Genomic DNA, 14,399 nt, shown 5'->3' on the forward strand with positions numbered 1-14,399 from the left:
TCCTCAGACTGGTTTCCCGCCCCTGAACAGAAAAATTCACTTCCTCCACTGAAGCAGAAACAACATTCCTGCTAAACTTCAAAGCCTTTTTAATATTACCCTTCCTACTCATCCCCTTCATCCTTCTTAGAAGTTTGTTTTTAGAACACCCCCCCAACTCAGCCACACTTCTGAACTTCACCTTTTTAGAGCAATGATCTTGTCTGTTCCTAAAAGAACACGGAACAGTAGTAGTTTCCACTTCCTCCGACACCGAAGAACCTCTCGCCTGAGGGTTCGTGTTTCCCACCTCCTTACAACTAGAACAGACTCAGCGGCTGAATCTTCGCGCAAAACACCTACCGAAACTCCCCCTTTCGCCTTTGCAGAATCAGAGACAGGAACTAAAACGGTTCCACCCAAAATCTTCACATCCAATTCGAAATCCTCAATAGAATCCCTATGCTCAAGACTACTACCAGACTTCAGAACCGATTGTTCACCCCACGACTCGCAGTCATCAGAATTAATGGATTCAGAGGAAACAGACTCATCAAGCGGAATCGGGTAACAAGAAGAGTGGAACGCAAACTGATGCTCTACTAAAAGAACCAGCTTAAAGACTTTACCATCAAGCTGCAGATCAACAGACTTAGGAATGGTAGAATTAAAATCAATGCAAACCTGAATTCTAGTTACTTCGAATTGACGACCGCTTGCTGTTGCTTCATCCACACTAATGAATTTTCCAAAACGATTGCCCACAGACGAAAAAACAGCTGAATTCCACCCAAGACAAGGAATCCCAAAAACACGAATCCACGCCGCTCTCGAAACGTCCACCACCTCCTCGCTCCACTTCGACATCCCTACAAACCAACTCTTCCACCACCCTTCCTCCTCCCCCAAAAATTCATACAAAGCCCCTCCCTCACATTCTTCCACTAAACACAATTTTGCCCCAAGAGGCGACGTCACAATACCGTAAAAACCAGCCTTTTCGATACTCTTTTGAATGCCATGCCCAGATCCAGGAATGTAAAGTTCTCCTACCCAAGCCTTTGAAAGTCTCCCTTTATCCTCCACAGACGAAGCACAAACCACAGGAACCTGAACAGACGCTAATCCGTCCCCTCTAGCAACGTTGTTCACCACCTCAGTAAAAGATCTTCCATTAAACCTTGCCCCTCCCCAAGACTTGACCAGAGGGTCGTTCACAGGTACGCGGCGAGGAACGGTTCTAGAGGAACTATCCAGATTAACAGGCTTCACAACCCCGTATCCTTGCCTCTCAAATCTTGGAATGTTCGCGTGAATCTTCTTCCCTTCGAAAGCCACATTATCCAACTTAACCCCCAAACCCCGAGCGTCCTCCACATCCGAGAATCTCGCAATTCCAAACCGCTTGCCCAACTTGTTCCTCCTAGGTGCAATTGCAACCTCCACGGTATTACCAATACATCCGAACAACACGAAAAGGTCTTCCGCCCTGCAATTTTCCGGGAACTCAGAAATGGTAAAAGAAGTGACGCCAATGACAACCTTACTCTTTGCCAGAAACACTTTCCAACGAGGGACCCAGTTACGAAAGTGACGACGAGCCGCCTTGAACCACCCTCCCTCTCGATGAACACCACCACCCTCCATAAATGTCTCAAAGAACCCTAGAATCTAGATAGCAGCGAGAGGAAGCAGAAACGGCACAAAACGAAAACGACAGAGAATACCAAAACAGAAAGCACCAATATACGGAAGAGGTCGCACGGAAACACGTCCCCCGGAAATCCCAAAGGATCCTAGATCGATATCGAAATGAACCTACTCACCAAGGTCCCTGAGCCCTAAAGCCAGGAGTTTAAACCGAAGATGAGAGAGAACAATATACCTCTCTAAGAGCTTTAGAGATCCACCGAGAAGAAGCGTTGAAAGACACTCACCGTAGCACGCCGGAGAGCTACTGGGAGCCCCCAGGACTGCGAGTGAGAGAAGCAGGATTTTCTAAAAGTGTGTGAGTGCTTTTTAGTTAATTTAAGTATTACTTCTAGTTTATTCGCAAAGATAATAAAAATTAAAAAATACCAATAATATAATCTTATTTTTATTATATTTGCTTTCATTTTTATTTTTCTTATAAAATATAAAAATTTAAAACAATTCTTTATTTTAAATATTAATTTTTAATTACAAAAATTACAAAGTGATAAAAACAAAGCATTACTAAAAATATTAAATTTACAGAGGGTAATAATAATCTGCCACTAATCTAATAAAATTTTGTCACAAATCCTATTAATGACAAATTTTGCGATGACTCAATTCGTAATGAATTTACACGTAGGAAGAACCACGGTACGATCCCCCGTAACTGTGATTGGGAAGAGACTGAAACTACTTGATGCAACTGGACTAAACTGATGGTGATAAAAAAAAATTGTAAGGGAATTTTGATTCATCACAAATTGAAATGAAAATCATCACAAAATAAATAGTTTTCTGTCACTAACAATTGACTAAAAATAAAATATTTACTCAAAATTCCGTCATTGATTAACGATGTGTATAAATTCCCTCACTAATTAGTGACTGATTATAGTTCTCCCCCCAATTAGTTACATATTTCAATTCCCTTAATAATTAGTGATGATTTCAAAATCCCTCACTAGTTTAATTGTTTATTAAAAAACATATATGATTTTCTTGAGCAAAACTTATAATATAAATATGATTTTCTCAAACCAGACATAATTCCTCCGTGGCAAACTTTCTATACAATATACAATTCATCTTCTCATTTATCTAGAACTGTGTGTCATCTCTATATACATATAAAAATAGCACAAAGATGAAAATAATACATAAAAGGCATACATATTAACTTAATGACTTAGTTTTGAAGATATAGCACAAAGATAAAAATAATACATAAAAGGAATACAAACTAACTTAATGACTTAGTTTTGAAGATATAATAAAAAATATTGTAAAATTATAATAATACATAAAAAAAGTTAATAAAAGATAAATATTGATGTGAAACATGACACTATAGATTGAAACCTTTTGGAAACCATGCCAGAATCAATAAAATTAGTTTTAAGTAGGGGTGCTCAAAACCAAACCAACCCAATAGAAAACCGCAAACCAAACCAAACCAAACCGAAACCGCAAAAACCGCATTTGGTTCGGATTAGTTTGGGTCATTTTTTAACAAAACCGCACGGTTCGGTTCGGTTTGCGGTTTGTATTTTGTAAACCGAACCAAACCGAATCAAACCGCATTATGTTACAACCTAAATTTTAGTTAACTCACATCCAACCAAAATTAAACCTATTATACATTAGCCTTATGAATACGAACAATTTTCTCATCCTTACACATATAATTTCAGTCCCGATCTTCTCAAATCTCTAATAACATTATTTCACCTTCTTTGCCACATACATCTTCCCTCTTCTTCTATAATCTTTATTCTCCTATATTCTTTCTTTTTCACCTTCTCATTTTTATGTAAATGTTCCGTATTTCAGTTTCATTTTTATCGCACATCTTCTTCTCTAATCTCTCAACACTTTTTCTTTTTCTTTTTCACCTTCACTAATCTTTCGTCTCTTCTATTTTTTTTCATCATAATAATTTTATATTGTTTTATGCTATTATTTTATGTTTAATATTCCACTTTTGTCTAATTTAATTTTTACATATTACATGGAAAATTGTTGTCAAAATATGACGAGTTTTGTTGTTATTTGTTAGTGTATGAATGTCTAAATATAAAATTATGTTGTCATATATATGTGTATGTATGACTCAATAAAATATTTGTAAAAAACCGAACCAACCGAACCGAATCAAACCGCATTAGTTTGGTTTGGTTTGGTTCGGATTTTTTTTAAAAGTCAACCGAACCAAACCAAACCGCACTATTTTTTCTCTTGCGGTTCGGATGATTTTTTTCGTCAAAACCGACCAAACCGCACCGCGAGCACCCCTAGTTTTAAGTGTGTATGCCAGAATCGATTCCTAACCACATAGGGAGTAATTGATGTCGATAAAGAGGTATATAATGTTAAACTTTACAAACGGAACTACGACAATGAGGTTATAATATTTAGGGCATGTTTCAGCTTTAAAAAATGAATTTTTTTTTTTTGTATTTTTAAAAATATATTTTTCAAAATTGTTTTTTAAAATATTACAAGTTTTTTTATATTCTTTTTTTCGGAAATGAAACACTTATTTTGACATCTTATAATATAAACACACATTATTGAAGACTAAAATTTTGTCAAAATCACAATTTTTTCACAAAGTTGTATTTTAATAATTACTTTTATGAAAATCTAGTTGAAATAATTTCAAAATTAAGTGATTTTTTAAAATTTTTATATCCAATTTTTTCCTATAAATAGACAAAATATCTAAAATTACATTTTAAGAATAACTATTCAAACAAAATTTTCATTTGAAGCTTTTATAAAAAAAAAATTGTAAAATTATTTTTCACAATTTATTATTGGAACGTTCTTCCTCTTGCATGCTTAAAGGGTAAGTTGTAATTATTTGTGATTAATACCATTACTTATTAAAAATAAATAAAATTAAGCAACACATAAAAATTATTTTAAAAAAAAACAAAACAAACGGCCGTACAAAATTCCATTTTCGTTTTCATTTAGGCTTATAACATTTAGGCTTCGGTAAATCATTTTCATTTATCTTTTTTTTATTTATTTCATCTTCCATTGTGAGAACAAGATTTTTATTAGCAACTTAGCATAATAACTTGGTTTTTTATATTGAGCTAAGAAAATGTACTTAGATAATGAAACAGAACTTGGTGGCTCTTTTTTTTATCGTGCAGTATTTTCTTTCCTTGTCAATTTGAATATTCTCCTAATATATAAAGTCAAACAATAAATTATAATATGAAATGAAAGTGTTGCAATGTGATGTCCTTATTGAGTTTTTTCCCTTGTGCTAGCTGTTGAATAATTTGAATTCTATATATGAATTATCATTGGAGTGTTTTTGCACAAATTAACATGTAAAACCAGCGAAACTTTAGTTAGCTTAATTGATAATTAATTGATAATGTTAATTAAACTTTCTGAAAACAATTTGAAAAAAAGCCTCGTTGTGGTGGTGTGAAGTAAGGGCTATATGTAGAGTAAAAGAAATGAGCAGAAGTAGTTTCTAGAGTCTATCGCGTGCAATACCGGAGGGGAAGTTATATGGGGCAGCGGTAATGATGATTTTTCCGTAAAAAATGCTTATAAAAGATTGTATGCAACAAGTAGTGGGGAAGTTAGACTGGATGATGTTAAGGTCCACACTATACCTAATGTTTGGATGGCGAAGGTTCCCGGGAAAATCAAGTATTTTGGGCGGCAGTTTATTCTTAATAGCCTTCCTACGAGAGAAAAATCATGGCGGAGAGGTGTTATCATTGGCTTGAATCATGTAGTACGCCCTTTATGTAATACTTGTGAAGAATCAAAATCTCATCTATTTTTTGGTTGTTTCGAATCGGGTAAGGTGTGGACGGCGGTCTTAGGGTGGTTGTTGGGGGAAAATTGATATTGGGGTCGGTAATACGGAGCTTGATGTCCTAGAGCTTATTTGTGATTGTTTAGAGGTTTGCGTTCGTACGCCGTTTATTTTCTGCAAACAACCTACTATGAGGGCTACCAAGTCAGGGAGGGAATCCAATATAAGCAGAATTAATTCGGAGTTAAACTCCGCCGTTTACAACTCCTCACTTAAAACCTACCCAATACAATTCCAATCTATTCCTAGACCTGAGTATCTCCACTCACTCCCCCTCAATCACAACAGTGATTACAGATAAACATTAAACAAATTCAGAGAGAAGACACACTTCAAAAACACACCTTGATCTGCTTAAAAGCTTCAATCAAGAGACACACACCCGTGCTTAAAAGCTTAGAGTGACAATTAACACAAATAACCTATTCCAACGCAATCATCAAAGACAATTGCTTGGAGTACAAGAGACAACTACATAACTATGGTTCTTCACAATTAACAATTTACTCTCTCTGCGTTCCAAATTAGGATTGCATACTTTTTATATGCAGCTCTTAGGGCTTGGGATTTTTTTAGAAACAAATTAGGGTTAACCAAGTTAACCTAATTTACACGCCATCTGGTTGTTACAGAATGTGCTCTCAGCAAAATCTTCTGGACAAAATATTCAGCACACAATAAAAGGTTTCCTAAATTATAGATTGAGAGAAAGCAGGAAACACAATTAATAAAATATAACATCTCCTGGTGTCATAGATGGATGTCATGACATTACGCATATGCAGCCTGTATTAGCTTAACACATATGCAGCCTGCATAACACAATATCAAACATGTCATGACATTAGTTAAGACATTAAACACTCAGGTATGTTTTACCACAAATGCAGCCTACATGAAAACATCTTCAGTATTCTTGGCGCATCACACTTACCTTAACCGTCCATGAATCCAAACATCAAGATAATTCATCTTCACAGACTTCTGACATGTAGTTCCTTGCTCCCACAAGTCTTACAACAACAGTGTCGCATAAAGCTTCCTCTGCGCAACTCTGATAATTCCTTTTTTTGAGTCACTGCCTTGTTAAAATTCCGTCAATTGTACAGTTCGCTAATTTTCAATCCAATGTAGACTTTCTTTAATACTCATCCTCACATCGTTGTTTCACTTGTTACATCCATCCCTTTCACCTTGCGACATCTGCTTGCACAAAACTCACTACTACGAATTGTTCATTTCGTCCAATTCTTACTCAACCACTTCTCTCATCAAGTTATACAAACTGGTGAGCGACTACCTTCGCGATATAACATCAATACTCCTTCTCTACTATTAAGATAGCAAGACAGATTTATAACATTCAACACGATTGTCATCTACCAAAAACAATGGATTGAGGGTGATCAGTTCCTCAATTTGTCAATTAGTATTCGACAACCATAGTGGAGTTTAAACAATCGTTACTTCATAATAGCGTCATTTCCGAATTTTCACTCAAATCCACCAACACGTCATAATACAATATTTCACTTTGGGTTTTTACAACTCCCACAACTTCCTACTCATTATATCTCATCGATGAGACTTAAACATCCAAGCATATTACGAAATCCGCTTCATAGTCACTTAGCATCACACAATCGTCAACACCTTTCCATTTTCAAAATTACTACTATACTCGTACTACACAATTCGTATCATCTAAACCAAAGTCCTCCTCACGTCAAATTGGTGACAAAAAAATTCTCTACAATCCTTCTTATAATACAATTCATCTCGTTATCTTTCTGACGCTTCAGACGGACCTCGAATCGGATATCTGGAACTCAAGTTATGAATCCTCAAAGTTTCACAATGATTATAAATTTCCTAAGACTCGTTTACGGAGATCTCTGAAACTCACTCTTCTTCGACTTACGTATGTTTCAAACAGTCTCTAGCATAACTCCTTATAACTCGAGAGGTGCATTCTTTCATCGAAATTCCAGTCTTGACATCACTGAGACAAAAATTCTATCCACAAGCTACGCGCATCTTCGAGTTTCCAACTCGGACTCGCGATTCACAACACTTCACGCATCGACTACATCCGACAATCACTTATGTGTGTCCAACATAAAGTCCACTGCAACTTCATTACTCTATTACTCATCAAACATCAACATCTCACACAAAGGTTATTCGCACCGACAACTTCACAATCCTCAATCGTGCTGAACATCGCAGATCTCTAAATTCTGCTTCCCAAAAATCATTCTTAACTTCGCGTCACCTTCGTATCTGGGAAACATCCAAAGCTCTTAACAATACTTGCATCGTCGTTTACCGACAGTATACCAGACTATCTCTTATGACAGAAACCTCTTCGAGACGCAAGGCTTCTCCCCCACTTATCGTCAAACTACTTCCTGCAACAAGACAAATAAGTACCAATAGTGTTTCACACACATGTTGCGTACTACAGGATAAAACATTGACAGCATTCAACTGTCGTGCAAACTCAACAGACTCGACAACTTGGCCGGATGGACCGACCTGCTCTGATACCACTATTGTAACACCCAATTTATACCAGGCAAATATTCAAGAATCAGAGTTTCAAAATTTCTCAATGAACAAATGAGGCGTCACATATTCACTTAAAATAAATCACTTAATCGCATTTAGCGAATACATAGCACTACCTTTAATCAATCAACAAGTACTCAGGCACATAATACTTTTTTAAAACAGAATGACTTCTTTCATTAAAGCAGTGGATTCATAATTCTCAATCTTTGATCAATAATATCATATTCAGCTAAGAGAAAACAGTAAAATAACAACATCATAAAAATCATAAATCATCCCCCTGAGTGCTACGAATCAGAGCGAAAACCAACTCGATAAACAACAACTAAATCTTCATACTTGAACACCTGCACGTTACCAATATAAAGGCAACGGCGAACAAGAGAAAAGGGTGAGATATCAAATCATATAAGTAAACGTATGATAAATCGTATATTAGGATTCAGACATATATGGTTATCACATTGCAATTGTTAATATTTCCATACACTTCATAATTTCACTAACTCACAAATCCCACACACTTTTCATCGCATCATAAGTCACACTACTTCACATTCGCATCAATTATATATAAACATATCAGTCATTCACTTGCAAGTCAAATCATGATACATCACGAGTATAAATCAAAATTTAAGTCTCAAAACATCACAACATATAAGTCACTCATTTAGTCACAAAACATCATATATACATTTAATTACAAAACATCACATATACGGCTAATCCCAGAACATCACATATAAGTCACACCAGACATATTCAGTTAATCGCATTCACAAATATTAACATCATCACACTATTAATAAAATCATCAATTCACATCTTCACATACTTCCATCATTTAACAAGTCACAATATACAATCACGATATAGTCACAAAACGTCACAACTATGAATCACATAAGACACATGGGACATGATGTAACGCCCCTGATTTACTTAGAATTATTTTCGATTAGTTGTGATTAGATGATGTGTTAGTGTTTGTGTTATCTATGATTTCTTGATGTTTTGATACCTTGGATAAGGGTAGTTGCCTTAGAATTTATAAGGAATGAAGTTATATTCTTTGGTGTGGGGTAGTGCCTTAAGATTTATAATAATTAAGGTCTTGTGAAAGATTAGTTGGACTTGAGATGTTTTGAGAATATGAAGTGTAGTTGGAGAATAATTATTTTATAATAATTATTATTAGCAAAATAATAGAATGAATATTATTATAATATTTGGTTTATTTTAATTAGAGAAGGGCATTGCTGGTATTATGATTTAAGGGTATGTTGGATAAAAGAAGAAAAATAGAGAGAATAGGTTTTATTTTGATGGATCGTGAAAACAAGAGGAAAAGGCAAGAGAAGAACGAAAACCTAAGGGGAGAGAGTGCAAGAAGCCATGGCAAGAGCTTGAGGAATCCGAAAACATAAGGTAAGGGGGGACTCTTCCGGTTAATTTCTATTATGCAATTGTAGGTAATAGAATAGATTGATATGTGATTCGATTCGATTGAGTATATTGGGATTGGGATTGTTAGGTTTGGAGAGATTGATGATATTGCATGAAATGATGATTGGAAAAATGTGTTTTAATTATGTTTGACGATGTGTGATAATGTCTGCGATGTTTTTAAACCTTTATATGATGTTTGGAATGCATTTTGGGTGAAAGGAGTGTGAAATCGCAGGTATGTCGCAGAGCAGAGAATCTGCAAAATCGCACGTTCTCTAAGTGGAGGGGGGTCTGCTAAGCGGAGGTCCCAACATAGTTCGCTTCTGCCTAGTCCTGCTGGTGCTCCGCTGAGCAGACCCTGCTGGACAGAAAATTTTCTAAACTTAGAAATAGCGTATCTTTTGATCCGTGTATCCTTTCTTGGTACCGTTTTGGGCGTTGTAAAGCTAATTAAATATTTCATATGAATAATGGGTGATTGAGCGGTGGCTCGACTTATTTTTAAAATTGATTTAATCGGTGTGATGATGGACGAATAGTAATTATTATTACTGGGATGGATGTGTAAATAATTTAATGATTGTGCATGATTTGGTTAATGAGACAATGTGGTGAGGTTGTAATGGTATAACTATGATTTTGACGTTATATGTAGTGTGAATTATATTGATATAATTATAGACAGTGTTGAAACTGAATATATCATTCGGTGTTGTTTTGGTGAGTTATTGGTGATGACATTGTTCATTTTGATCATGTGGTGATTGTCTTGATCGTATGATGATGATTGATTTGTTTTGAATGATGCATGATACATGCACATACTTGTTGGTGATATTTACGAATTGTGTTGTGTTACATGCGTCGAGGAGACACTGAAGAGAATTCTTGGATGTCATGCTCAGGTGACTTGAGCCAAGTGATAAAGTGCGCTATTATAGTTTAGTAATGATGGTTTATACTTCCTTATGATTGGTGGATATCTATTGACAAATTGAGGACTTGATCACCCTTAATCTATTGTTGATAGTATACGAAATTGTGTTGGATATGATGAACTTGTCCTGCTAGCTTGGCAGTGTGCAAAGTTAATTAACTTTCTATTAAGAGTTGGATACGAGGCTTATAGATATGATAGTCGATGGCAATCTAGATGAAGACAAAGACCTTGAGGTAGGTAATTGGAGTGTCGCAGCGGAAGCGTGATGCGGTAGAATTTCGTTTGTTACAGTGTGACTTGTTTAGAGTCGATGGATGAACGTCAGAACCTTGAGAAGATGACACAAACCAGTGGGTAATTCGAGATGAAAGATTTAGGCGACGAGTTATATGTTTTCGTTCTACTGACATGCCAAAGGAATACGTTGATTTGCATGTTGGATTGCTAAGACGCAGGATTTTGGTGCTCGAGTGTGTGTCAACATTATTGATATCACGGTTGTGATAATGTGACGACGAAGTATGATGATAATTATGAACTATTTGATTAAATGGTGTTTTGAAGATGAAATGTGTATTAGTGATGTTATGATGTGTTGTGTTAACATGAGGTATTGACACAGTTTGATGATATGCAGGTTTAATATGTATATATACATGTATGCCGTGTGAAGATAATTACATGATGATATGTGTATTATGAATTATGTGATGTTATGACTTGGTGTATGTTCTATAATGAATATGATAAATTAACGGTATAATAATAATAATGGTTGTGTTGTGATAATAATGACGTGAGACAATGATGTTTGATGACGAAGACGATGATGACCTGTAATGGCAAGTGACGTGGCCTATGCCTTATGATTGCAGTATTATGTGTACTTGTAGATGTCGCATATATATTGCATTTGTTGTTATTACCTTGATGTTGCATGTAATGCTAAGTGGCGTTGTGTTTCCTTGTGAGAATTGTGATGTTTTTAATTATGGATTGGTGTGTTTTGATGAATGAAGGTTAGAGGTATCGTAAACCGATGAGTGGTAACCTATAACAATAAGATTTATGGGATTGTGGTAGTTGAATAATTAAGATGTTATTTGTGGCCTTTTGGAATGATGACAATACATGAGGTAGGAATTAGAAGAAGGACGCGGGAATCGTATCCGGAGTGATTTGTATTAAGCGAATTTTCGAGGACGAAAATATTCTAGTGGGGGAGAGTTGTAACGCCCCGGATTTACATAGAATTATTTTTGATTAGTTGTGATTAGATGATGTGTTAGTGTTTGTGTTATCTGTGATTTCTTGATGTTTTGATACCTTGGATAAGGGTAGTTGCCTTAGAATTTATAAGGAATGAAGTTAGATCCTTTGGTGTGGGGTAGTGCCTTAAGATTTATAATAATTAAGGTCTTGTGAAAGATTAGTTGGACTTGAGATGTGTTGAGAATATGAAGTGTAGTTGGAAAATAATTATTTTATAATAATTATTATTAGCAAAATAATAGAATGAATATTATTATAATAATTATTTGGTTTATTTTAATTAGTGAAGGGCATTGTAGGTATTATGATTTAAGGAAATGTTGGATAAAAGAAGAAAAATATAGAGAATAGGTTTTATTTTGATAGATCGTGAAAACAAGAGGAAGAGGCAAGAGAAGAACGAAAAAATAAGGGAAGAGACTGCAAGAAGCCATGGCAAGAGCTTGAGGAATCCGAAAAACATAAGGTAAGGGGGGACTCTTCCGGTTAATTTCTATTATGCGATTGCAGGTAATAGAATAGATTGATATGTGATTCGATTCGATTGAGTATATTGGGATTGAGAATGTTAGGTTTGGGTAGATTGATGATATTGCATGAAATGATGATTGGAAAAATGTGTTTTAATGATGTTTGATGATGTGTGATAATGTCTGCGATGTTTTTATACCTTTATATGATGTTTAGAATGCATTTTGGGTGAAAGGAGTGTGAAATCGCAGGTCTGTCGCAGAGCAGAGAATCTGCAAAATTGCACGTCCGCTAAGCGGAGGGGGGTCCGCTAAGCGAAGGTCCCAATGTAGTTCGCTTCTGCCTAGTCCCGCTGGTGCTCCGCTGAGCGGACCCTGCTGGGCAGAAAATTTTCCAAACTTAGAAATAACGTATCTTTTGATCCGTGTATCCTTTCTTGGTGCCGTTTTGGGCGTTGTAAAGCTAATTAAATATTTTATATGATGAATGGGTGATTGAGCGGTGTCTCGAATTATTTTTACAATTTATTTAATCGCCTTGTGAAACGAAATATTGTGCCTGTGTAATTGTGTGAATATGACATTATTTCGGTGTGATGATGGACGAATTGTAATTATTATTACTGGGATGGTTGTGTAAATATTTTAATGATTGTGCATGATTTGGTTAATGGGACAATGTGGTGAGGTTGTAATGATATAACTGTGATCTTGACGTTATATGTGGTGTGAATTATATTGATATAATTGTAGATGGTGTTGAAACCGAATATATCATTCGGTGTTGTTTTGGTGAGTTATTGGTGATGACATTGTTCATTTTGATCGTGTGGTGATTGTCTTGATCGTATGATGATGATTGGTTTGTTTTGAATGATGCATGATACATGTACATACTTGTTGGTGATAATTATGGTGAGTTATGGTGAGACGATGCGGTGCATCGGATCGGTGATGTTTTTAAGTATGTTATATGTCTGCATTCATTCATATGCATTCGGTGATGGATCCCGGTAATGTTTGGATCGATGGTGGACATATTTCCCATTGTGTGGAAATTGTGTCGGTGGGACGTATCTCGATGAGGCGTAGATCGGTCAGGGGGATTGATTCCACGAATTATTGGTACCACATGCATAGTGTCAGTTGGTCATATGCATCTTTGTCATAACATGATTAAGTTGATTTCAGTGTTATGTTTGGTGTTGTATTTTTTGTGATAGATGATTGATAATTGAATATCTGAATATATGCCAAATTAGGTGAATGATATATTATGATGTTTATTGCTTATGAATGCATAACATTGATTAATTGAGAATGAGACTCACCCTTACTTGTTGACATTAGCGCTCGGTGAGGATGACTCGTAGAGTTTATCCGTTTATGTTGGGTCGTGTCGGTCATGCTCTGATCTTGTAACACTAGGGAACGATAGTTTTAGAGTTTTATAAGATTACTATATTTATTTGGTGTTGAATTATATTTCCATTGGGTGTATTAACCATGTTTTCTTATTCCGCTGTGATAAAGATGATTATGTTTTGGTAAATCGTTTTCTAATGAAGCATGACTTTTGACCATAATTGGTTTATTTGTTTTAATTAATTGTGGCACACTTGTGTTTATGTTTTTACTCTGATTATTTATTTAATTGCCGCGGGGTTTAGAGGGGTGTTACACATGACACATGTATATGCATGTGGTACCAATCAGAGCTTCAGCCCCCGCCACCAATTACTTGAATCTGAGGCATAGGGCATAAGCCTTCTTCACTAATTTGCCAATCCAGGCCGTCACAGAGTATGCATATGCAATGTGACTCGACAAGCAAGACATAAACAACATACTCATCACAATCACACGTCACTGTGAGGCATACACCTACATCACTGATAATTACCAATTATTAGAGGTAATTCAACGTCACAAATAATCTTTCATCTTCACATAGAAATAAAATCGTCACGGTATCATCATGCTTCGATATAAACACATAACTTCACATATCAATAAAATCATCACAACATCATCAGGTTTCGGTATATCACGACAAACATATAACTTCACATATTAACAAAATCATCAGAACATCATCATATTTCGGTATATCACAACAAACAACACATTAAGTCAATTCACATTAGTCTCATAATTCTCTATA

At 35.5% G+C, this 14,399-nt stretch overlaps 1 protein-coding gene across 1 annotated transcript; it reads right to left on the bottom strand.

Annotated features, from left to right (window-relative positions):
- Positions 1-177: 177 nt before the first annotated feature.
- Positions 178-1,626, bottom strand: LOC131638856 (uncharacterized). The gene has a single exon (XM_058909401.1). It carries the CDS (start codon positions 1,624-1,626, stop codon positions 178-180), a length of 1,449 nt encoding a protein of 482 aa, XP_058765384.1.
- Positions 1,627-14,399: the final 12,773 nt, after the last annotated feature.

The sequence above is a fragment of the Vicia villosa genome, unplaced genomic scaffold (genome assembly GCF_029867415.1).
Source record: "Vicia villosa cultivar HV-30 ecotype Madison, WI unplaced genomic scaffold, Vvil1.0 ctg.002451F_1_1, whole genome shotgun sequence".
NCBI lineage: Eukaryota > Viridiplantae > Streptophyta > Magnoliopsida > Fabales > Fabaceae > Vicia > Vicia villosa.

What these genes read in the sequence shown, in the direction of transcription:
- LOC131638856 (XM_058909401.1), bottom strand. Translation starts at nt 1,626, where the DNA reads ATGGAGGGTGGTGGTGTTCATCGAGAGGGAGGGTGGTTCAAGGCGGCT.